This window comes from Leopardus geoffroyi, chromosome D3 (assembly GCF_018350155.1).
Source record: "Leopardus geoffroyi isolate Oge1 chromosome D3, O.geoffroyi_Oge1_pat1.0, whole genome shotgun sequence".
Lineage (NCBI taxonomy): Eukaryota > Metazoa > Chordata > Mammalia > Carnivora > Felidae > Leopardus > Leopardus geoffroyi.
This window is the reverse complement of record NC_059339.1, coordinates 46814672-46838903: the sequence shown is the minus strand read 5'-3', so window position 1 is coordinate 46838903 and position 24232 is coordinate 46814672. Positions and strand designations below refer to the sequence as shown.

Here is a 24232-nt window from a genome sequence, read left to right as displayed (position 1 = left end):
ATCTAAAAAATACGGAAATGACTAAGGAACTCTGAGAAGTTACCAAAGAAACACTAATAAAACCTTATAGGAGAGATGAAATTAACAATGAAATCAAAATAAAATTTTATTACAAAGAAGGAAGATGAAAAGGTGGAGGAGGAGGAGGAAGAAGAATTAATAATAACAAAAAATAAATAAATAAAACATCACCAGACTAAGAAAATGTGACTCATCAGCAAGGTATAACTTACACTAATGGCACATAAAGAAATCACTCTTAGCACTACACACACGTTAAAGACGTCAAATAAATACAGAAGTATATTTTATTAATAATTATTGACATCTGTTAGTTCTGAGAATGTTAAACAGCTACATCAAGTTTAATCATAGAGTCCTTTTGCCATCTCGTAGCCTTTCTCTTACATATTTTCTCACAGATGTTTTAGCTGATGTGGAAGTTGGAAGAAGAGGGCAGGAAGGACAAAAGGAAAGCCATCTTTCAACCAGTTGGTGATCTTGTCTCTCACTTACTCTCTTATCCTATGATTGCCAGGCCCTCTGAGGAACTCTGAGAACCGCAGTTACCTGCTCTTCCCTCCCCACACTTTCTTCTTTTCTGGAATCAGTAGCATAGAGCCTGGACGTACACGTGCCTTCTACCTTTCCATCTGGGCACACCCTGGCTCCCTGCTCCTGACAACTCAAACCCCAACATGCCTTCCCACTTCCAGCGAAGAGAACAATATATCTCCCTCTTCTATTGTATACTTTAGGAAAAAATGACTTTACAACTTGACAATTTCTCATCACTATAAAATAAAAGGGAAATTCACTTAACACTATAGCAAACACTGAACATAGAAAACAAGAACTCTTGACTTTCGCAATCAATGTTATATCAAGATCTAAAAGATAAGGAAGAGGCAACGAGTAAGAAAAGTACAGTGTATTTGTGGCTGTGAGTTTACAAAAAAGATTGTTGTCTATTTCTGGTTATTTTCCCTTGACTTCCAGTTTCTGATTTTTCTTTTAAGTTTGCAAGTGTTACAATATTATGGACTTTTCTCATTTTGCCCTGCCTAGTGGAAAGGGAAAAATAAATGTCAGATCAAATTCATGTAGGTGAGCTTAAGACTAAAATTTTTGTAAATGATAAAATCATCTTTAAGAGGACATTGACCGATTTTGTGTTAGTGTGGGTTGCTTTTTCATATGAAATATTCTCAAGAAAGCCTTCTGGAAATGCTTGTGACATAATGGATACAGAAAAGGATTGACAAGGGAATTGAACCATTGAAGCCAAAAGGTGATTTCATACCAAATTGTTTGAGGACGCTGTTCTGGTGAAAGAAATGAACGAATAATCGTGAACAGAGAATATGGAGCCCAGCAAAAGGCAAAAACACCTAAGAGAATGGCCAGTGACTTGGCTAATTTCCTGGCTCTGAGCAGTTCAATGTGTTCCCTTTGGTGAAGACATAGGGAATCACAATGGGAGAGGGAAGCCATTTTGGAAGCAATTATATTGCTATTCGTCTGGGCTCTTAGAGAAAACAAGAGACTGCTCTTTCTACCGTGTCTCTTCGAAGGAACAGATGTTGCTGTTTCCTTCAGTTCAGGAAGAGATGTTCTTGAAAACAGTCCACCCCTGAGTGAGGGTCCACAGTTATTGGGAGGGGTAGGAGAAGTGAGTCCAGGCTGGCTTTGCCACCGACTGAGATTACCACGCTTCCACAGCCTCCAGTAAATGTATATGTTGAAATAGGCCACTGACAAGACTGGAACCACAAATTCCAAGAATGAAGTGATGGCGAGGACGTACCATTTGGAAATGAACCAAGGTTCACAGTCCTTTTTCTCCGAGACTCTGACACTGGAATTATTCCAAGACTCTGAAACTAGAATTATTGGCCCGTGCACTAAGAAGGCCAGAACCCAGACAGCCACCATCAGAGCTACGATCTTCAAGATCCCAATGTGTTGAGTTCTATAAGATATCTAAAAGAGAGCAAATAAGTTATTTCCATTATAATGAACATATGTTGGTTGCATAAGGCATATCATAGACCCTCAGGAGTTTCAGGGATATGCAAGAGGTAGGGAAGTTACCTGGCCCTGAGTAACTGGGTAAGTAATCTAAAAGGTCAACCACCCTCTATGAGAGATAAACACAGGAACCAAGAGTTTTTTGAGGGGACCTGGAACAGACAACCTCCCTAAGCTTCTTTTAGATCAGTAAGGTTCCTTCTAGCTCATATATTCCATATTTCTCTGATTTCCTCACTCAAAGGAAAGGAAATTATTTCCCCATGAAACTGGAACATGCCTCCCTTTCTACTATGGTTCATGTACTATTTTCTCTGAGTTTCTAAGTCTCGTGCTACAGTGTTTACTCATTTTTATTAAAAAGGTGAAACAATGCCCAGCACTGTCTTTCTTTGATGGATTGTGCAGGCTGGGAAGGGCTCACCAATTGGCTGGAGGTAAGAAGAAGCTGGCTTCAAAAAAAAAAAAAAGGGGGGGTTATTTTTATAAACTGCAGGGAAGTGGGTTTTTTTTTTTCTACATTACTAGTATTTCTTAGGCTAAGGTAAAATGCATATGGTGCTGACCACAAGTTCCCATATAAAATACGCTTCTTTGCCTTCTGCTTCTCATGCCACTAATTAATATATCTCTTGCACTAAATCTAATGATTATGAAGATGGTAACAATACCCAGATGGTCATAAAACTGCATTTAGTTTTTTAATTGCTCTGTTCAGCCTTTGTAATGATGTGATGCAATATGCTAGGAAGTGATCTCTATTCTATTATGCATAAGGTCAAATGGGATAATGGACATCCAAGGGAATTGAGAAGATGATGCCCATCTCTTCATCTCTGGGTAGCATTTTTGACAGGTAGCTCAAGCATTGCTTGAATTCAGACCCAAGCCAGTTGGCATGGCCTTCCTGACATCAATCAATGGCCCAGTCCTCACCCACGACAGGATCCGTTCATTATTCAGAATATTGCCTCTTATGCCTTCCCCACCCCAATAAGATATCCAAACGTTCCATCAATCAGATTTCTTTTATGAGGCAGAGCAGCCTGCAGAACACACTGGTGGTAACAATGAGACGGGATTGCAGAGCCCTTCTGAGTGCCTGTTGCAGGTTGAGCTGTGTCCTCAAAAGAGATACGCTGAAGTCCTAACACCCAGTGTCCGCGTGCATGACCTCATTTGCAATGAGGGTCTTTGCAGATATAATCAATTTAAGATAAGGTCATACTCGATTAGGGTGAACCTCCCTGTAAGAGGCACACAGACACACAGGGAGAATACCACGGGACAATGGAGGCAGAGCCTGGAGTGATGCATCTACAAGTTGAGGAAGGCCAGGAAAGCCAAGGATGGTCAGTAATACTAGAAGCTAAGAGAAAGGCATGGAACCGGCTGCCCTAGAAGCCTCAGAGAGCATTGCCCTGCCTACACTTGGATTTTGGACTTCAAGTCTCCAAATATCAAATTTATTCCAGAGAACAGTTCTGTTGTTTTAGGCCACCCAATGTGTTCTACTTTATTACAGCAGTCCTAGGAAACCAGCAACAATATTTTCATGGTCTTGATTTTCCTGTCAAGCTTCCTTCATCTTCAGTATACTCTCCACTTACCATCTTAACTCTGCATACATGTTAATTCCCACTCCTTCCAATGACACTGTTCTACTTTCCCTCACCCACCCTTACTTCAGCCATACAGAAATCGGCTCTCCAGAAAATGTGTCTGAGCACTGTAATCATGCACTGCCATCTGCATTGAGCCTTCCTTGTCCAAGTTATTATCAGATTTCCATCTTTCAGGCTCAGCTCATGACCCTGCCCTATCACACTACTTCGTACTACAGCAAGCGCTCAGCTTCCCCACAACTACTTCCCACAAGTTTCAGTGGTCTTTGAGGGCTTCCTGGCTTACACAGCTGTATTTGAAGTATTAGCCAACAGAGGTCCAAGAGCTGCCTGAGCGCCCCTCGCGAACATCCATGCACTGGTGTTACACAGTTGACTCTGTGCTAGGTGCTAAGGACCTGGGATCCAGCTGGCCCAGCCCTCACCACAGGGACAGCTTATGTGGCCAGAGGAATTCCTCAGGGCAAGACTAGAAAACAAACCTACTCATTTTCTCTCTGTGGACATCACTCCTTCTGTCTCTGTGACTTCTTTTTTTCTTTTTTTTTTTTTAAGTTTATTTATTTATTTTGAGAGAGAGAGAGAGGGCACAAATGGGGAAGGGACAGAAAGAGAGGGGGAGAGAGAATCCCAAGCAGGCTCCATACTGTCAGCGCAGAACCCAATGTGGGGATCGAACTCATGAACCACGACATCATGACCCAAGCTGAAGTTGGACACTTACCCGACTAAGTCACCCAGGCACCCCTGTCTCTGCAACTTCTACACACTTCTCCTAACTGCACCTGGGGTAGACCTAAGAGCTTAGACATCCAGTGGAAGGATATCCTAATGAATGTTAAGTGGGAACACCCAGGAAAGGCTACAAAAGAAATATTAACACAGAAAACAAGGAAATGTTTAAGTACAAATGGGAAAGATTGTGAATTAGAACACTCTTTTTTGAACATGTTGACTGACTTAAAATAAGAAATACATTTTAGGGGAGCTTAGGTGGCTCAGTTGGTTAAGCCTCCGACTTCAGCTCAGGTCATGATCTTGTGGTTTGTGAGTTTGAGCCCTGCATTGGGCTCTGTGCTGACAGCCCAGAGCCTGGAGCCTGCTTTGGATTCTCTGCTTCTGCCTCTCTCTCAAAAATAAATAAATGTTTAAAAATTTTTAGTAAAAAAAAATAAATACATTTTACATCATAACTAAGTCCATAGACAGAGGTATTCATAAAATAACACATTTATTATGTACAAAGTACTCTGATATTTTATACTCTAATTTTTAAAAATTGTTTTAGTATGTTCTTCTATGCACTTTTTCATTTAAAAAAAAGTGGGGGTGCCTGGGTGGCTCAGTCGATTAAACATCTGACTCTTGATTTTGGCTCAGGTCATGATCTCATGGTTCGTGGGTTCAAGGCCCATGCTGGGCTCTGCACTGACAGTGCAGAGCCTGCTTGGAATTCTCTGTCTCCCTCTCTCTATGCCCCTCCCCTGCTCATGTTCTCTCTCTCTCTCAAAAATATTTAAACATTTTTTTGAAAAGTGGTCACGACCCACTGAACTGACTTCATGACTCAATAACGGGTCATAACCTGCAATTTGAAAAACATGAGCTTATAGGCATCTAAATTGTTCTCCCAAGCTGATCTGCACTCTCTCCATAGTTTGTCCAGTACAAACTGCAGTGGACCCTGGGTCAATGAAGTACCCAAGGCCAAGTGTCTGGATGTCCCAACACATTAATTCTCCCCTTCTTCCTGGCAATATGGTAGCTTAGCTAGAGACCACGTTTCCCAGCTTTTCTTGCAGTGCAATGTTACTGCAAGATGTTACTAGCAGATGGGTGTTAGTAAATCTCACCAGTAAAATGTGAGCGGAAATGATTGTATGATTCTGAACCACGTGGTTAAGACAAAATCCCTTGCCCTGGATTTCTGCTCTTTTCCCATCCTTTCTAGAACCTGGAGTGACAACCACCTGAATTTGACCATGCAGAGGAGAATAATGACCTAGGGCAGGGGTCAGCAAACCACTGTCCATGAAACAAATGTGGCCCACCACCTGCTTGGATAAATAAACTTTTACTGGAACACAATGAATGAATCATTCTTTTTTTTTTTTAACATAGTATGTATGGCTGTTTTTGTACCATAATGGCAGACTTGAGCAGTTGCAACAGAGACCATAGGTCCCTTTCTAGCTAAAGTTTGCTAACCCCTCCCCTAGAGGGTGCACAGCCACCCTGTTAGCCTAGGTCCCTGGATGAGTTTCTGGAACAGAGGCTCCCACCTTTCCTGGGCTGTTCTGCAATAGAAAAATCAATTTCTATCTTGTTTGAGCCTCATCTTTGTTCCCACAGCTTACCCTTGCCTTATGCAATATACCTTCCCAACCCTGTCTACTGCAAGCTGCGCAGACCTCCCAAGTCAGAACTATCACTGTCCCCTCAACACCTCCAACACCATGCTTAGTCCACTGTACTGAACCCATTTGTTCCTGGATCTGTCCCCACATTAGACTATTATGCTCCTCAAAAGTGGAGACTCTGCGGGCGCCTGGTTGGCGGTTAAGCGTCTGACTCTTGGTTTTGGCTCAGGCATGGCTTCATGGGTTCGAGCCCTGCATCTGGCTCTGCACTGGCAGCATGGAGCCTGCTTGGGATTCTCTTCCTCTCCCTCTCTCTCTGCCCATCCCCAACTTATGGTGTCTCTTTCTCTCTCAAAATAAATAAACTTAAAAAAAAAAAAGTAGAGACTCTGCTAATTCATTTCCCAGCACTCAGCAAAATCCCTTGCAGAGTAGCATCCCCCAAAGATTTGGGTCCTGGGACTCAAGAATGAAGGAAGTTTCCCATCGAGGTTTCCTAGACATCAGCTTACTGCCCCTTATTTCTCTACCCCTTTCACCCTCTGTCTTTACTTGCATCTGCCCTTGTTTGCTCCCTTGTTCTATTGCTGATCAATTTAGCTGGCTTATGAACTGCCACTAACTTTTAAATGAGGCTATTCCAAATCCTGGGTCAATTCAGACTTTCTTGGCATGGGTCCTACCCTGGCACTAGGAGTTGATCTTTCAGGTTGGGCTCACCGTCTAAGCTATAGCCTCCCTGTACACTGTCTTTTTTCCTTTGGCCATTCAAAATTGATTTTCTCATGACATTCAAAAGTGTGGGTGTCTTTCTACTTTCCCACTAGATCCCACCTGAGGAAAATATTCAGGTCTTAGTTTGTGTAAGGAATGAAACTGATAGGGATGCCTGGGTGGCTCAGTTGGTTGAATGTTAGACTTTGATCCAGGTCATGATCTCACAGTTCATGGGTTCAAGCCCCACATAGGGCTTTGGGCTGACAATGTGGAGCCTGCTTCAGATTCTCTGTCACCTTCTCTTTTTGCTCTTCCCCCACTCGCGTGCGTGCGCATGCGTGTGCTCGCTCTCTCTCTCTCTCTCTCTCTCTCTCTCTCTCAAAAATAAATAAACATTTAAAAAAAAGGAAAAAAAGAAACTGATAAACGTGCTGCGACCCCCACATCTATCCAATCTCCTATGGGCTCGGTACATACCGCTTCTGACAACTCGCCTTAGATTTTCTTTGATGTCTTCCCATTTCAGTGGCACATAGGGGAGTGACTTAGCCAAATCACACACAGAAATTGTTCACTAAGGACCAATGAAAACTCAGTGCCAGTTAACTGAAGGATAATCAGGCTCCTCTACGGTTTGCCAACTAAACGAAAAAATTACACTTAAAAAATTTTTGCTTGTGGACCCAAAATTTATAAGCACATAATGTTTAAAGAAGGCAAATTAATGTTTCGACTTACAGCATTTGAGACTGACTGGTATCGATCGTAGCTGATGAGTACAATGTTATACACAGATGTTGTACACAAAAGATAGTCAACAATGAGCCAAAACACACAGAGTTTACTTTCAGAGCTCCAACCATACAGCGTGTGAGGGATGTACAAAGGAATGGAGATCATACCTGTACAAGGAAAAAAGAAGGTTAAAAAAAAAAAAAGCACATATCAATGACTACCCAGAGGCATAGGTACACAACACAATGACATATATGACATGACCAAAAATGGCTTGATGATAATTTAGAAATTCATAGTGTTTCATCAGCAAACTCAGGACTGATTTCCTATGTGTTCTTTAAATACCATTTTTACAATGGCTGTCATAAATATCCTGTGTTTCCTTATTGCTTTCCAAATGAAGCACAGGTCTGGACGGCATTTCCAGCCACATACAGCACAAACCATCTTCACGTTCGTGATGCAACACACACAGGATGGGCCAGCCTTCCCCCACAGACAGCCTGTAGTTTCATTTCCCCTTTGCCTTTGCCAACAGCATTCTTTCCTCCTAGAATATCCTCCTCTCTTCTACTGAGAAGTCTACCTCCTCATTCTCCATGCAGTTCAAAAAAATGACTTTCTCCTTGTCATCTCCTTTGGAACTTCCTTGGCAGAAGGGACCCCTCTGTCCCCTGACTATGTTGGCACTTTGTTCTTCACTCCCTCTCTCAGGTAGAAATACTTGCTACTTGGTATCTCTGTCATCTTTTAACTAGCTTCTCCTGAGGCCTGGGACCCTGTTGTAAGTTGATCTTTGTATTTTTCACAGCACTTAGAGTTGCCCAGTGGCTCACACATTTAACTTGGGTAAATTAATAACAGTCAATATATATTGTGCAGTTACCATATGCCAGACACTGTGCTATGTCTGCTGTATATATCACCTCATTAAACTTTCATAGAAGCTGTGTAAGGCAGAAACTATGCTGAGTTAGACGATAAAGAACCTATAGCTCAAGAGGGAGGCATGATTGCCAAGGTCTACTCAGCTAGTAATGGAAGATTGGCTTTGAAACCAGGCAGTGTGATTTCAAGACTCCCTACCGGGACACCCGGCTGGCTCAGCCAGTTAAGCATCTGACTTCAGCTCAAGTTTTACTCTCACAATTCATGAGTTCGAGCCCCACATTGGGCTCACTGCTGTCAGCATGGAGCCCACTTCACGTGCTCTGTCTCCTTCTCTCTGCTCCTCCCCCACTCGTATGCACGCTCTCTCCCTCTCTCTCTCTCTCAAAAATAAATAAACATTAAGGGAAAAAAAAAGACTCTTGACTTTAACCACTACACTTCACTGAATGAACAAATATGTGAGTGGTTCAGCTTAGCACAGAAATAGCCTAATTAAGAAAAATTACTACACTGGGTTCCCTTTCCTTAAGCTTTGCTGGGAGTTTTCCGCTGGATTGACATTTCAGACAGGTGACACTACTCACTGAGAATATAATCTATTAAGTGGAAGCTCAGTGAGTATCTTCATATTTCATCAGGCACTTGGCAGGATTTCCCATTTTCATATGAGAACCAAGTAAGCCTATCAGGAAGAACAATAGTGAAGGTAAAAAGAAAGGAGAAGGAAAGGGAAGGAGGAAGGCAACCCTACATTCTCCCAAAACAAGATGACGCGAGGATATGATGCTGTAGTTTCAGCACCAGTGAAAGGGGATGCAGAACTTAGCATTCTATACCTAAGTTCACATACAAGGATGAGACACGAGGCATCATGGAGATGGAAGAGTTGTGTGGTTGTTTTTTTTTAATGTTTATTCACTTTAGAGAGAGAGAGAGGCAGAGTGTGAGCGGGAGAGGGGCAGAAAGAGGAGACACAGAATCTGAAGCAGGCTCCAGGCTCTGAGCTGTCAGCACAGAGTCCGATGCAGGGCTCGAACTCACAAACCACGAGCCAAAGTCGGATGCTTAACCCACTGAACTCACCTAGTAATGGAAGACTGGCTTTGAAACCCAGGCACCCCAGTCAGTTCTTATATGTAGTTCAAATTGCCTGCTTATTTCATGTTTCAATTATATTTTTAATGATAACTAAGCTTCCCTATGGTGTCTCCCATCTCAAAGATGGGTGTGTGCACGCACACGTATGCATACACATGCCTGTGGTATAAAATAGGTAAATAAATAAGATAAATCAAAGTATCTGAGATAAATCACCTGAGATAAGTCAAAGTATCTTCAAAACAGAAACCTATATTTTGGTCCAGAGTTGTGGCTTCTAATATTCCCAACATGAATATTTTACACACACACACACACACACACACACACACACACACACACTCACACACACATTTCCTCCACAGAAATGACAGCAAAGAGTACAACGCCAGTAATTCTTTGCCTGACAGACACCACTGTCTATTTAAACATTAAAGGAAGGGGGACTCCTGGGTGGCTCAGTCTGTTAAGCGCCAAGTTCTGCTCAGGTCATGATCTCACAGTTCGTGGGTTCTGCTGTCAGTGCAGAACCTGCTTGGGGTCCTCTCTGCCCCTCCCCTGCTCTCTCTCTCTCTCTTTCTCTCTCCCTCCCTGTCAAAAATAAATAAACATTACACATTAAAGGAAGGCTGTGAGTTCAATAATCTTGTCCACACATTTTCTGAAATAGATGAAAGAGGAAGGGTGTGTTTGGGTGTGTCCAAGACTTTAGTTGCTGCTTGACATAGCATTTTAAAAGAGGCCGTAGCCTATTCCTTTGGCTTTCGTGAAACCCCGCTGTTCCCTTGTGTTCTACATGATGTTTTAGCACAAACGTCATGCTCAGATCCTCTATCTTGTTGAGTGGGGGAGATGTTTGTGGCTCATTCCACCACTGTGGAATTGGAAATATTTCTAGGATACACCCACTCTGAAGTGTTTCTGTAACTTCCACTCTGGAAGCATACTTCTGGGTCAACTGGACTTGATAAGGAAAACTAAGAGCCAGTTTCTTGAAAGGAGCAAGAAGCCTTTGGCATGACACATTAAGGGCGTGGGGGCTGAGGGAAAGAAAACTGTATTAAGAGAAGATGGTGAAGAAATAAAAACAAGGAGGTGAAGGAACAGGGGGAGGAGAGAAGGGAAAAAGAAGAAGGATGGGAGGAAAGCCCAGGCCACTTGCTCACCCCAGCCTGCCCCATCCTTCCTGTCTCACTTCCTGCTACGCCCTCCATCCAGTTCTTGGGCCTCAGAAACACCGCACACACACCCCTCAGACCCTTGCACTTTCCTCAGCACGAACTGCTCTTCCCTCAGAAGCTCCTTCTATTTGCTCAGAAGTGTCCTGACCAGTGAGCCTTGCCCTTGACATTTCAATGGCAACCTCCATCTCTAGCACCCTTTCTCTCCCTCTTCCCTGCTGCTGTTCTCACTAGCAATGACCACCTTCTAAAATACTACGTACTTTTATTGACTTATTTATACTTACTATGTATCCCCCCCCCCACTGTCCCTCCCCCAGTAAAAGCAGAAGCACCATGAGGACAGGGAATTTTGTCCCTATTTTCACTGCCATATGCCCAGCACTTCAAAGAGTGCCTGCTTCAAAATAAACCAGTATTGGATGAATAGATGAGAATGGGGAAGCCCAGTTTGTGTGAACATTGCCACCAGTCTGGTATTGTCCTTTCTTTCCAAAGCCAGCTAAGATGCTACATCTTCCATGAGAAAATGACAGTCAAAATGGGGGGTGGGTTGGGGAGAGAGCTAAAAGTCCCTGTGAATTCTTTGGGCCACTAGAGAAATGTGTGGATAACAGTGAGTGCCTAGAGGGTGTTATGAACTGAATGTTTGGGTTGCCCCCAAATTCATATGTTGAAGCTCTATCCCCCAGGGTCACTGCATTTGGAGACAGGGTCTATAAGGAGGTAAAGTTAAATGAGGTCATAAGGATGGAGCCCTAATCCGACAGGATTAGTGTCCTTATAAGAAGAAACACCAGTTGGGGCGCCTGGGTGGGGCAGTCGGTTAAGCGTCCGACTTCAGCCAGGTCACGATCTCGCGGTCCGTGAGTTCGAGCCCCGCGTCAGGCTCTGGGCTGATGGCTCAGAGCCTGGAGCCTGGAGCCTGTTTCCGATTCTGTGTCTCCCTCTCTCTCTGCCCCTCCCCCATTCATGCTCTGTCTCTCTCTGTCCCAAAAATAAATAAACGTTGAAAAAAAAAAAAAAAGAAGAAGAAGAAGAAGAAACACCAGAGACTCGGTCAATTGGGTGTCCAACTTTGGTTCAGGTCATGATCTCACAGTTTGTGAGTTCGAGCCCCGCATCAGGCTCATTTCTGTCAGTGTGGAGCCTGCTTCAGATCCTCTGTTTCCCTCTCTCTCTGCCCCTCCCCCACTCTGTTGTGTGCTCTCTCTCTCTCTCTCTCTCTCTCAAAAATAAATAATCATTAAAAGAAGAAGAAGAAAAAACACTGGAGAGCTTGCTTGCTCTCTCTCTCTCCATGCACACACAGGGGAAACAACACGTGAGAGCACATGGAGAAGGCAACCATCTACAAATCAGGACAAGAGCGTTCACCAAGAACCGAATCAGCCAGCACCTTGGTCTGGTACTTCCCAGCCTCCAGAACCTTAAGAACGTCAATTGCTGTTAAGTCACCCCGACTGGGGTATTGTGTTGTGGCAGCCTGAGCTAACTCACGAGAAAAGAGAAGAGTCCTGAACTGAGGCATGAAGGGACTAAAGATTAACTGTGCCCTCCTGAAAATGAGGTTCAGACTCTGTCAGCCCCAACCAGCTTTGTCCTTGCAGATCCTGCCTGGGCCATCTGTCACATGGTCATGTAGGCCATAAATGCCCACAAGTGCAGATGTGAAGACGGTACCCACAAATGTGATACCAATTTTATAGACGTCTCCCTATATTTATATACATTGATGGTACTTTGTTTCTGGAATAGTGTGCAGATGAGATATATTTCTATCAATGTAGCTGGTACTGGAGTTTTTCCTCAATAAATCTTTGCTTTCCAACACAACAGTCAGCCTGGGAAGTTGTTCAGGTGCTACGAATTTAGATTTTCGACTGGAGGCCATTTTCAAAATCTGTAAGAAAAGGGCATTCAACCAAAAGCCCATAATATCTAGCACATGTGATACTCCAAGCCATTGCCACCTGGTTCTGGAGCTCAAGGTCTCCTGACCACAAGTCCTAAGAATTGCTGCCTTACAATTACATGAGTTCTGCCCTGGCTCACCACAACTGTCACGAGCCTACAGGCTGAGCCAAAAAGCCCACTTCTGAGCATGGCAAAGGAAAAGAACAGCCTTGACACAAAATGCCAACCTTGTTACAGAAAGTTCTCAGAACCTGTTCTAATTCTTCCATCGTCATGGCAGATGCTGTTAAATAACTCGACGTCTGGATGAAGCTGGCAAGGGGCATGGGAAATGTGAAGGAGGAGAGTGGCAGATTAACAGAGATTCTGGCCTGTGCCCAGTTGCTCTCAGCAAGCTGTGGGGTTGTTTTTGAAACCAAACTTCCCCATTCCAGCTTCTCCCACCTGCTACATCTCTGCTAATGTCTCTGAGGTAAAGCCTCACTCTATCCAGTCACTCGATTGTTTTAAAAATCTAGATCTCCACACTGCCTGTTGAATAGCCTCCAATCCAGACACACTAGCATTCAAGAGCCTTCATTATATAGATCCCAACTACTCCAACTTCATCCCCTACCGATCCCATGTAGCCATTTTTACACCAGCCAGCCTGCAGCCCACACTTGGGAAGACATACACAATGATTTTCTACCAGCATGTCTTTGCTGATTCTTGGAATACTCCTCCCCTCTCCATCTCTGCCTATGGAAATTCTACCCGTCCTTTGAAGTTCACTTCAGATGCTACCACGCACAAACCAAATGTGCTCTCTCTCTCCTCTGAGCACCCATAGCACTTGGTAGGTCTCTGTGGTTCTCACAATGCTCTATACTGTTACAGTCACTGGTGAACATCTCTTATCCACTCTCCTACAATGAAACCTTACTAATGAGACTTAGTCTTCTATAGATCTCCTCATTAGCTAATCATACTTGAGTACCTAACAGTCCTTACACATGGATGGGTAATCTACTGACATTCATGACCTTGGGTGGAATTGACACGTATCTGCAGAGAAATCAAGAGAAGAGGACTAACATTTGTTGAGCAACCCTATGTTCCAGGCAATAAAGTAAATATTTTATGAGTTTTGGTTCACTGTAAGATACGCAAAAGCGTTTATGTAGCTATAGACAACTACAAGTTAAGTTATACTAGAAGTTCCTATAAAAAAATATCATCAGCTGACTTTTCTACACATACTTATAAACCTAAACATTGAAGGAAGGTACCTCTAGAAACAAGTAACTCTTAGACTAAAACAATTTTAGAACTATTCTGGACTCATTTTTATTCTATAAAAAGAAAATAAACGATTTTCAAATGAAAATTCTCCTACAAACCCACACACACCCACACACACACACACACACACACGTATATATATACTACTCCCCTAAAGCCTCCCCAGGACTTTAATCCTTAAACTTTTTGTTTTTAAAATCCCTAATTCTACACAGTCCCTTGAAATAACAAAAGTTTATTTTAAAGTTATAGAAATAAATTATAATTGGAAAAGATTATCTGAAATAAAGATATGTGACTTACCAACAAAGAAGTCAGCAATGGCCAAGTTAAGGAAAAAGTAATTACTTCGATGTCTAAGCTTTTGGTCCACCACAAAAGCTAGAATAACCACAGCATTTCCTAGCATTATAGCAAACGCTACTAAGCACATTAAAAATACTAAAAAAATGTGAGTGCTTGGTAGTAAAGCAATTGTGCTATTAGTAGAAGCTGACATCTCATCAAATGATGAAGAGGCCCTCATCATCTAGCTAGTTAGTAGAGCAAACGAATCCAGCAAGACGATTCTGACAAGTATGTTTTCCAATCGGATACCTAATACATATAGTCTCCTACTCATAACAATATTTCTCAAAATCTAATGCTGATCTCACTGTACTTCCTGATTCTTGATAAAGCAAACTTGTGATAACAGTTTCCCTTTAACTGACACTGAACAAGTTTTTTCCAAAAGACAGTGAAATGTTTTATTGTAAACATTTGAATGTGACTTAACCATCTTCACTTAATAGAGCAATATTATGTAATATATATGAAATATAATTGGTTCATCATATAAGTAAGAAATGGGGCTCCAGTGAGATTCATTTTTTAAACTAATATAGAACTAGTTAAAGATTCCCTTCTGACCATGATGGAAAAACAGGGGCTGAATTCACCATCCTATCTGACATAGCCAAAAAACTGGGCAAAATATATGAAACAATGGTTTTCAAGGCACTGGACATCAGGCAATGAAGAACAATGGTCCCTGAGAAAAGGGGTTTATGAAGCGAGCTCAGCCGTTGCCCCAGCTTACTGTCTTTTGAGACTTTCCAAGCACAGAGCAAGGAGTGGACATCCAGAAGGAGCCCCCAGAAGATTCTTTGAGATGGGGAGGTGAAGATGAGAGTTGAGGAGTATCAGATAGGACTCCGTTGCACCGCTGCTCTGTAATATATGCTTTTATTTATTTAGAGAGACAGAGAGAAAGAGGCAGAGAGAATGAGCAGGGGAGGGGCAGAGAGAGAGGGGGACAGAGGATCTGTCCCAGACAGAGGGTTCCACGCTGACAGAAGCAAGCCCGATGTAGGACTCAAACTCACGAAGTGCGAGATCATGACCTGAGCCGAAGGTGGATGCTTAACCAACTGAGACACCTAGGCACCCCAATATATATATTTTAACTGCACATAAGCTGGAAGTCTTGTGTACAAGATGGTGCTTGTGATTTAAAAAAAAATGTATCTGATAAAAATAAAATACACATTACATAGTGAGATTTGACTTAAAATATGGTTGATTTGATTGTTTTTCATTCATGGCATGCAAATTAATGATAATGATCTTTTTTAAAAATCTGAATGATGTTCCCCATCACTCTCCTTAATCTTTATTCTTTTTTGCATTCACTCATTCACTACCAAGAGGCATTAGGACTTTTTTTTTTAATTTTTTTTTTAACGTTTATTTATTTTTGAGACAGAGAGAGACAGAGCATGAACAGGGGAGGGCAGAGAGAGAGGGAGACACAGAATCTGAAACAGGCTCCAGGCTCTGAGCTGTCAGCACAGAGCCCGACGCGGGGCTCGAACTCATGGACCGTGAGATCATGACCTGAGCCAAAGTCGGACGCTTAACCGACCAAGCACCCAGGCACCCCAAGGTATTAGGACTTTTTACATTCTTCCACAATTACAAAGTCCCTTCCAAAACTAGCCAGGATTAAAAAAAATTTTTTTTAATGTTTATTCATTTTTGAGAGAGAGACAGACAGAGACAGAGCATCAGCAGGGGGGGCAGGAGAGAGGGAGACACAGAATCCGAAGAAGGCTCCAGGCTCTGAGCTGTCAGCACAGAGCCAGATGCAGGGCTTGAACTCACAAACTATGAGATCATGGCCTGAGCCAAAGTCAGACACTTAACTGACTGAGCCCCCCAGGCGCCCCAAAACTAGCCAGTTTTTATGTTTAGCCAACTTTCAAGGCCTTTCTATTAAAAAACAATGCAGCACCGGTTTAATGTAATTTCTTAATTCCAGTCTCTAAATTGGAGACTCTAAAGAGCATTCAGTGTGAAGGGGGAAGGAAAGAAAGGTTGATAAATACACTGCTGACTTTGTAGTAGAAGATAAGATACAAAAGTAAACAAGATGACTATAAGCAGTATAGATAAGATTGTAAAGGGGCACTGAGTGGGTTGGCTCATAAGGTAAACAAGGATTTATTTTATGGACAAAGTGTGGTAATCTGGACTTTTTTTTTTTTTCTTGTAATTTCATGTGGGAAGAGAAAGCAATCCAACAGACTTTGGAGAGCTTGCCTTGTGGTCTGAGGTTGTAGGGAATTGCTTTCATGGAAGTGGACTGCCAGGTAGGTAACATTTAAGAAAAAGAATAATGACAAATTATGTTGGGCAAAATTTCATCCTTTCTTACCTTGTGTGAACAGAGAGTTGACTAGGTGCATAGCTCAGAATTCCATTCTAGGTACTCTGTTTACATTTATTTAAATTTACTGGTGTCAAGTCGCTGTAACTTGTGTGGCAGGCCCCTTCCTTTTCTATCCTTCTGATGTATGTCCAACGATTCTTTTTAAAGTATTTATGATACTTTAAAAAATCGAGTTCTGTAACTAAAAATAAATATATATATAAATAAATCCTAGTAGCTATCATCAGTAATCTTCACAGGTGAGTTCACCATTCAAAAGAACCTATTCACAGAGACTGTTTAATAATCACGGACTTTAACATTCAGAAAGTCATGATTAAACCCTTTAAAAAAAATTTTTTTTAACGTTTATTTTTGAGAGGAAGAGAGACAGAGTGTGAGTGGGGGAGGGGCAGAGAGACAGAGACAGAATCTGAAGCAGACTCCAGGCTCCGAGCTGTCAGCACAGATCCTGATGTGGGGCTCAAATCACAGGCTGTGAGATCATGACCTGAGTCAAAGTCGGATGCTCCACTGACTGAGCCACCCAAGGTGCCCCATGATTAAACCCTTTTAATCAAGATTGTTAAGCATCTAGAGATTTTCATATATCAGTTAGCAATTTGCTACTAAATAATGAATTTAAGTAACTTTTTTTAGTGAACTGTGACCAGTGATCTAAGGTCTTTTGGAATTATTTAGATCCTTTAACTTAAGCCACTAATTATGCTTATATAGCTAAGAATAGAAATAAACATCACCTTACCTCATGTAGTGACTGTTAAAGATTCATCTTGTGGGGCTCCTGGGTGGCTCAGTCAGTTAAGCATCCAACTTCTGATTTCAGCTCAGGTCTTACAGTTTGTGGGATAGAGTCCCACATCAGGCTCTGTGCTGACAGTGTGGATCCTGCTTGGAATTCTCTCTCCCTTTCCCTTTGCCCACCCTGTGCTCAAGTCTAACTGCACTCTCTCTTTCTCTAAAAATAAATAAATCAACTAAAAAAAAAAAAAAAAAAAAGATTCATCTTGCTAATGTGAAGAGGGACACAACAAGAACTTAACCTTACCCTGCAGAATTCTGCCGGTCTCCAACACAGCCCATCTCCTTTAACAAACAGGAGACTAAGATCATCACCATACAGAGGCTTACCAGCAGGTTTACATTTAGGGATGAAGAGGAAGTAGAAGGACCAGACTCTTTTCTTCCTGAGGCTATTTTGCATTTTCAATTGCATTATCTGTTGTTGGATTTTAAGACTTCTTTATAGGGGGGCCTGGGTGGCTTGGTGGGTTAAGCGTATGACTTCGGCTTAGGTCATGATCTCAGTTTGTGAGTTCGAGCCCCACATCAGGCTTGGAGCCTGCTTCAGATTCTGTGTCTCCCTCTCTCTCTGTCCTTTCCCTGCTCACTCTCTCTCTCTCAAGAATAAATAAACATTAAAAAAAAAAAAGACTTCTTTATATATTCTGGCTACTAGATCCTTATCAGATATAATTTGCAAATATTTACTCCCATTCTGTGTTATTTTCACTTTTTTAATAATATCTTTTGACGCACAGAAGTTTTTAATTTTGATGAATTCCAACTGATTTTTTTAATTGCTTACACTCATGGTGTCACAGCTAAGAAACCATTATCTAATCCAAGGTTATGAAGATTTACTATTATGTTTTCTTCTGTGAGTTTTATAGTTTTAGCTTTATATTTAGGTCTTTGATACATTCGAGCTAACTTTCATATATGGTGTGAGGTATGGATGCAATTTCATTGTTTTGCATGTGAATATCAAGTTGATGTTATTTGTTGGAAAAGTTACTTTTTAACCCATTGAATTGCCTTGCAATCCTTGTAGAATATCAATTGACCGTAAATGTATGTGTTTATTTCTTGATTCTCAATACTAGTCCATTGATCTTTATGTCTATTCCTATGCCAGTACCATACTCTTCTTTATTTTCTATTCAGTTTAACAATATCTTTGTATCTTAAACATCAAATAAAGTATATTTCAAGCTTGTGAAATAGAATTTTATGGTTTAAGACATAAAATCACTATGGAAGCCAATATTAAAAAGAAAACTCGGGGCGCCTGGGTGGCGCAGTCGGTTAAGCGTCCGACTTCAGCCAGGTCACGATCTCGCGGTCCGTGAGTTCGAGCCCCGCGTCGGGCTCTGGGCTGATGGCTCAGAGCCTGGAGCCTGTTTCCGATTCTGTGTCTCCCTCTCTCTCTGCCCCTCCCCCATTCATGCTCTGTCTCTCTCTGTCCCAAAAAAATAAATAAACGTTGAAAAAAAAAAATTTATAATGCAGGCTGAAACATGGTATATGTCGCTTTCACCTGCATTTAAAAAAAAAAAAAAAAAAAAAAGAAAGAAAACTCACCAGCATTTAAGGTCAATATGAAATGACATTTTAGCATTCAAACAACATACATTTGTTTAAGCTCTTGTAAAAAAAAAAAATTTAATAGCACAACAGCATAATTGGCAGATGACAAAACTGAACAGCATGAGTTTTCAGTCTTAAGCATAGAACTTCATTTAAAATGTGGTCATTATGATTATACTTAAATAAGTTAGGTAACATATACAAACATGGTCTTAGAACTTCTGGTTCCACATGTAAGGAACTTGGAATTCACCACTCCATCCTAATGATGAAAAAGCTGAACAGGCTGAAAAAGCAACTCTTCTTGGATCCATAAGAGAGGGAGGGACACAGGGCAAACTGCTGTCGCCAAGATTGGAAAGACAGCCAGGCAAATATACAGAGTTATGAGTTATCAAAGCAGAAGGTCTGAAAACAGAAAAAACTAACGAACTGGTGCCAGGGTGCAAAACCATGAACTGTAATTGATGAATTGTTAGAGGATCAGGGAAGTTAACTCAGAGTGTAAAATTCCAGGGGGATCCAGTCACAGGGAGGACCCCACAATATTACGAGATTTGTTTCCAAGAGTTTGACCAAGTTCCCAGTGTAAATACCAGAAAAATCCCTTATACTTCCAGCAGGGGGAGAGAAAAAGAAACCATTTTGAAATATGCCAGAGCACTCTGTTCTTAACAAGGCGTGCCCTGGGGGGGGGGGGGGGGGGGGGGGAACTAGTTAACCAGAACCCAACCTGCTGGGGTTAGATCAGAGCCTAACAGATCTTGGGGAAGGGAAACACCCAACTCCAGCCCACTCCAGCCATCTTGTCCCACCTAATGGAGGAGAATAAGAAATACTTTTACAGTTCACAGTCCAGAGGCATGGGCTCACTAAAAGACCGAGATGTAATCATAGGACTATAGAATGTTTCCCCTCTCCTGACACCTCATTGTCACATCACTAAAGGCCTATATAAAGCAGTTCTTTTTACTCAGTGCATCATGTCTGGCTATCAAGAAAAAAAAATTACAAGACATACCAAAAGGCAAAAAACACAATTTGAATAACATGAGTGAGCATCAGAACCAGAAATGGCAGTGATGTTAGAATTATCAGACTGGGAATTTAAAACAACTACAATGAGTATGAGAAGGGCTCTGATGGATAATGAAGGCAGTATGCAAGAATAAATGGGCAAACACTAACTTGAAAAGGTGTATGTACCTCCATGTTCATAGAAGCATTATTTACAATAGCCAAGATATGGAAGCAACCTAGGTGTCCACTGATGGATGAATCAAAAAGAAAATGTGGTATAGAGGCACCTGGGTGGCTCAGTCGGTTAAGTGTCTGACTTTGACTCAGGTCATGATCTCACGGTCCGTGAGCTCAAGCCCCACGTCAGGCTCTTTGCTGACAGCTCAGAGCCTGGAGCCTACTTCAAATTCTGTCTCCCTCTCTCTCTGCACTTCCCTCACTCATGCTCTGTCTCTGAAAATAAATAAACGTTAAAAAAGAAAATGTGGTGTATAAACATACATACAATGGAATATCATTCAGAATGAAATCTTGACATTTGTGACACTATGGATGGACCTTGAGGGTATTATGTCAAGTGAAATAAATAAGACACAGAAAGACAAACACTGTATGCTTTCATTTCTTTGTGGAACCTAAAAAAAAAAAAAAAAAAGACAAAACAAAATAACAATGACAAAAGCCAGGCTCATAGATACAGAGGACAGATAGGTGGTTCCTGAGGTGGGGACTGGGAGGAGGTGGCCAAAATGGGTAAAGGAGGTCAAAAGGTACAATATTGCAGTTATGTAAGTCATGGAGATGTAATGTACAGTATGGTGACTATAGTTAATAATATTTGAAATTTGCTAAAAGAGTAAATCTTAAGTTATCATCAGAAGAAAAAAAATACTTATGGTAATATATATTAACCAGACTTACTGTGGTGATTGTTTTGCAATATATACAAATTTCAAGTCATTATGTTGTACACCTAAAACTAACATAATGTTATATGTTGATTATACTGCATTTTTTAAAAAGAGAGAAAGAAAGAAAAGAACAAATGAGCAATATAAGCAGAGAAGTGGAAATCCTAAGAAAGAACCAAAAATAAATGCTAGAGATAAAAAAAAAACACTGTAGAAAACTGGGCTAGTTAGTAAATTGGACATGACTGAAAAAATAATCTCTGAGCTAAAGGTTATGTCAATAGAATCCTAGAAAACCAAAAGCAAAAAGAACAACAACTGAAATAAAGAAAAGAATATCCAAGGCCTGTGGGCTGACTACAAACGATTAACATATGCATAGTGAGAATACCAGAAGAAGAGAGAAAGGAACAGAAGAAATATTTGAAACATCAATGACTGAGAATTTCCCCAAATGTCAGACACTAAACCATAGATCCAGGAACCTTAGAGAACACCAACCTGGATAAATACTCAAAAGACTACACCTAAGCATATTATTTCAAACTTTCAGAAAATGAAAGGTAAAGAAAAAATCCTGATAGAATTTCAGAGGAAAAAACTACCTTACCTATAAAAGAACAAAGACAAGAATTACATCCAACTTCCCAGACATCATGCCAGCAAGATGAGAGTGAAATATTTTAGTGTTGAGAGAAAAACCCACCAACCTAGAATCCTGTACCCTACAAAATTATCCTTCAAAAGTGAAGGAGAAATAGACTCTCTCAGATAAACAAAAATTGAGGGAATTTGTTGCCAGTAGACCTGCCTTGCAGAAATATTAAAAGTTTTTTAGGGGCGTCTGGGTGGCTCAGTCAGTTGAGTGTCTGACTCTTGATTTCGGCTCGGGTCATGGTCTCACGGTTTGTGGGTTCGAGCCCCATGTCAGGCTCTGTGTGGGCAGCATGGGTCCTGCTTGGGATTCTCTCCCTCCATCTCTCTCTCTCTCTGTCCCTCGGCTTGCTTTCTCTCTCTCTTTCAATCTCAAAATAAATAAACATTTAAAAAAAAAAAGTTTTTTAGAGAGAAAGAAAGAGGTCAGAAACTTGGATCTACCTAAGCTAAGGAAGAACATCGAAGAAGGAATAAGTGAAAGTAAAAAAAAAGAAAACAAAACATTTTTTAAATTCATTTTTAAATGTTTATTTATTTCGAGAGAGAAAGAGAGACCAAGTGGAGGAGGGGCAGAGAGAGAGAGAGGGAGAGAGAATCCCAAGCAGGCTCCATGCTAACAGCACAGAGCCCAATGCAGGGCTCGACCTCACAAATTGTGAGATCATGTCCAGAGCCAAAATCAAGAGTGGAACACTTAACTGACTGAGCCACCCAGACACCTCATATATTTCTAATTCTTAATTGATCTAACAGATAATAGTTTGTTTAAAAAAATAATACCAATAACATATTTGATTATGTATGCTTATGTAGATATCATATCCAGTCTTATATATGCTTATTTGTAAATGAAATGAATGACAGCAATGACATTAGGGACAGATGGGAGGAATTAGGATTATTTTGTTATTATAGAATACTCATACTACCCAGGGGTACATGAAATAGTAGACTGTTGAAAGCGGACTTGGATTAACCGTAAATGTATATTGTAAACACAGCTTTATGACTTCACTCAGTAGTTTCAACGAGACATAGATTTTGTTATCAGTAGATAGGTGCCATACAATCATATTAGCAAAGCCAAATTTAGTTCTTCCAGTCCCTCAAAATAACAGCCAAAGGAAATTCAAATTATAAAAATCAAAACAAACAAAACCCATACTTTCTCCAGTTATTTGTTCATCCTGATTAGGATATATAACTAATTTAGGGGCGCCTAGGTGGCGCAGTCGGTTAAGCGTCCGACTTCAGCCAGGTCACGATCTCGCGGTCCGTGAGTTCGAGTCCCGCGTCGGGCTCTGTGCTGGCAGCTCAGAGCCTGGAGCCTGCTTCCGATTCTGTGTCTCCCTCTCTCTGACCCTCCCCTGTTCATGCTCTATCTCTCTCTGTCCCAAAAATAAATAAACGTTGAAAAAAAATTTAAAAAAAAAAAAAAAAAAGAAAAAAGAAAAAAAAAAAAAAAGGATATATAACTAATTTACAAATTAATAAGTCAAATGAAACATGAATTAAAGTTAAAAATAATTCTTAGAAATTGTCATATGCCAATGAAATTCTGTGATATTCCCATTTTGGAAACAATGCCATATATTTCTCATCCCTGTGTTGAGGGATGGCAAACATGTGTATCACAGGCAACTCACAAAAGCCTAGGAATAGGAATACCAAAGAAAAAGAAAGAAATTTCAAGAGGTATATTTATGAGAGTATCAGAATATGGATCCATGCCAATGGCTCATCCTGTTACCCAATTCATCAGCAGATTCTAAGTTTGCTTCCTAAATGTTTTTCAAATTCATCTACATAGTTTCATCTCCATTGCCATTATCCTAATCCAAACTACCGTTATCTCTTAATTACTACAATAGCATCTTAAATGTTTTCCATTATCTACTCTTGTTGATTTTCAATCCATTTCCTACCAGAGCAACTAAGGTTCTCTTCTTGAAAGACAAATCTGATTGAGTCACTCTTCTGCTTAAAATCCTTTCGTTGTTTCACTTTCGTTGTTGCTCTTTTTAAGATCTTATCAGGGAAGAAATTGTGGTTTATATACACAATGGAATACTACGTGGCAATGAGAAAGAATGAAATACGGCCTTTTGTAGCAATATGGATGGAATTGGAGAGTATTATGCTAAGTGAAATAAGTCATACAAAGAAAGACAGATACCGTATGTTTTCACTCTTGTGTGGATCCTGAGAAACTTAACAGAAGACCATGGGGGAAGGGAAGGAAAAAAAAAGTTAGAGAGGGAGGGAGCCAAACCATAAGAGACTCTTAAAAACTGAGAACAATCTGAGGGTTGATGGGGTGTGGGAGGGAGGGGACAGTGGGTGATGGGTATTGAGGAGGGCACCTGTTGGGATGAGCAGTGGGTGTTGTATGGAAACCAATTTGACAATAAATTTCATGTTTAAAAAAAAAAGAAAAGAAAAGAAAAGAAAAAAAAAAGATCCTATCAAGGTCTACAAGATTCTACCTGACTCATTTTGCCTACCTTTTCTGTTTCATCTCATAAGATTCTTTCTCCAGTCCCCTGCACCCCAGCCACACACCAACCTTTCATTTCCTCTAAACAAAAGTTTTCAATAAACTTATAGTAAAACAATGAACTATAAAGGGTAGGTCCTCCCACCAATGCAATTCCCCAGAACGTTTATTTCAGTTGGTATTTTTTTCTTACATCGATCAGCCCTGTGCATGCCTCCGGAC

At 41.0% G+C, this 24232-nt stretch overlaps 1 protein-coding gene across 2 annotated transcripts; it reads right to left on the bottom strand.

The window, feature by feature from the left end:
- Window positions 1-285: 285 nt before the first annotated feature.
- On the bottom strand, window positions 286-16767 carry HRH4 (histamine receptor H4). Of its 2 annotated transcripts, none has more exons than XM_045458056.1 (3): window positions 16541-16767; window positions 7472-7635; window positions 286-1983 (listed from the first exon to the last, which is right to left on the bottom strand). In XM_045458056.1, the coding sequence occupies exons 1-3, from the start codon at window positions 16569-16571 to the stop codon at window positions 1150-1152; spliced, it is 1029 nt and encodes a 342-aa protein (XP_045314012.1). In that variant the 5' UTR covers window positions 16572-16767; the 3' UTR covers window positions 286-1149. The 2 variants fall into 2 exon arrangements, with proteins under 2 accessions (XP_045314012.1, XP_045314014.1); XM_045458058.1 differs by lacking the exon at window positions 16541-16767 and adding an exon at window positions 14146-14505.
- Window positions 16768-24232: the final 7465 nt, after the last annotated feature.

Coding starts and splice junctions, on each gene's coding strand:
- HRH4 (XM_045458058.1), bottom strand. CDS start 14,371: ATGATGAGGGCCTCTTCATCATTTGATGAGATGTCAGCTTCTACTAAT. Junction 7,636..14,145: donor CATTGCTGACTTCTTTGTTG/GTAAGTCACATA, acceptor TTCCTTGTACAG/GTATGATCTCCATTCCTTTG. Junction 1,984..7,471: donor ACCAGTCAGTCTCAAATGCT/GTAAGTCGAAAC, acceptor GCTCTCTTTTAG/ATATCTTATAGAACTCAACA.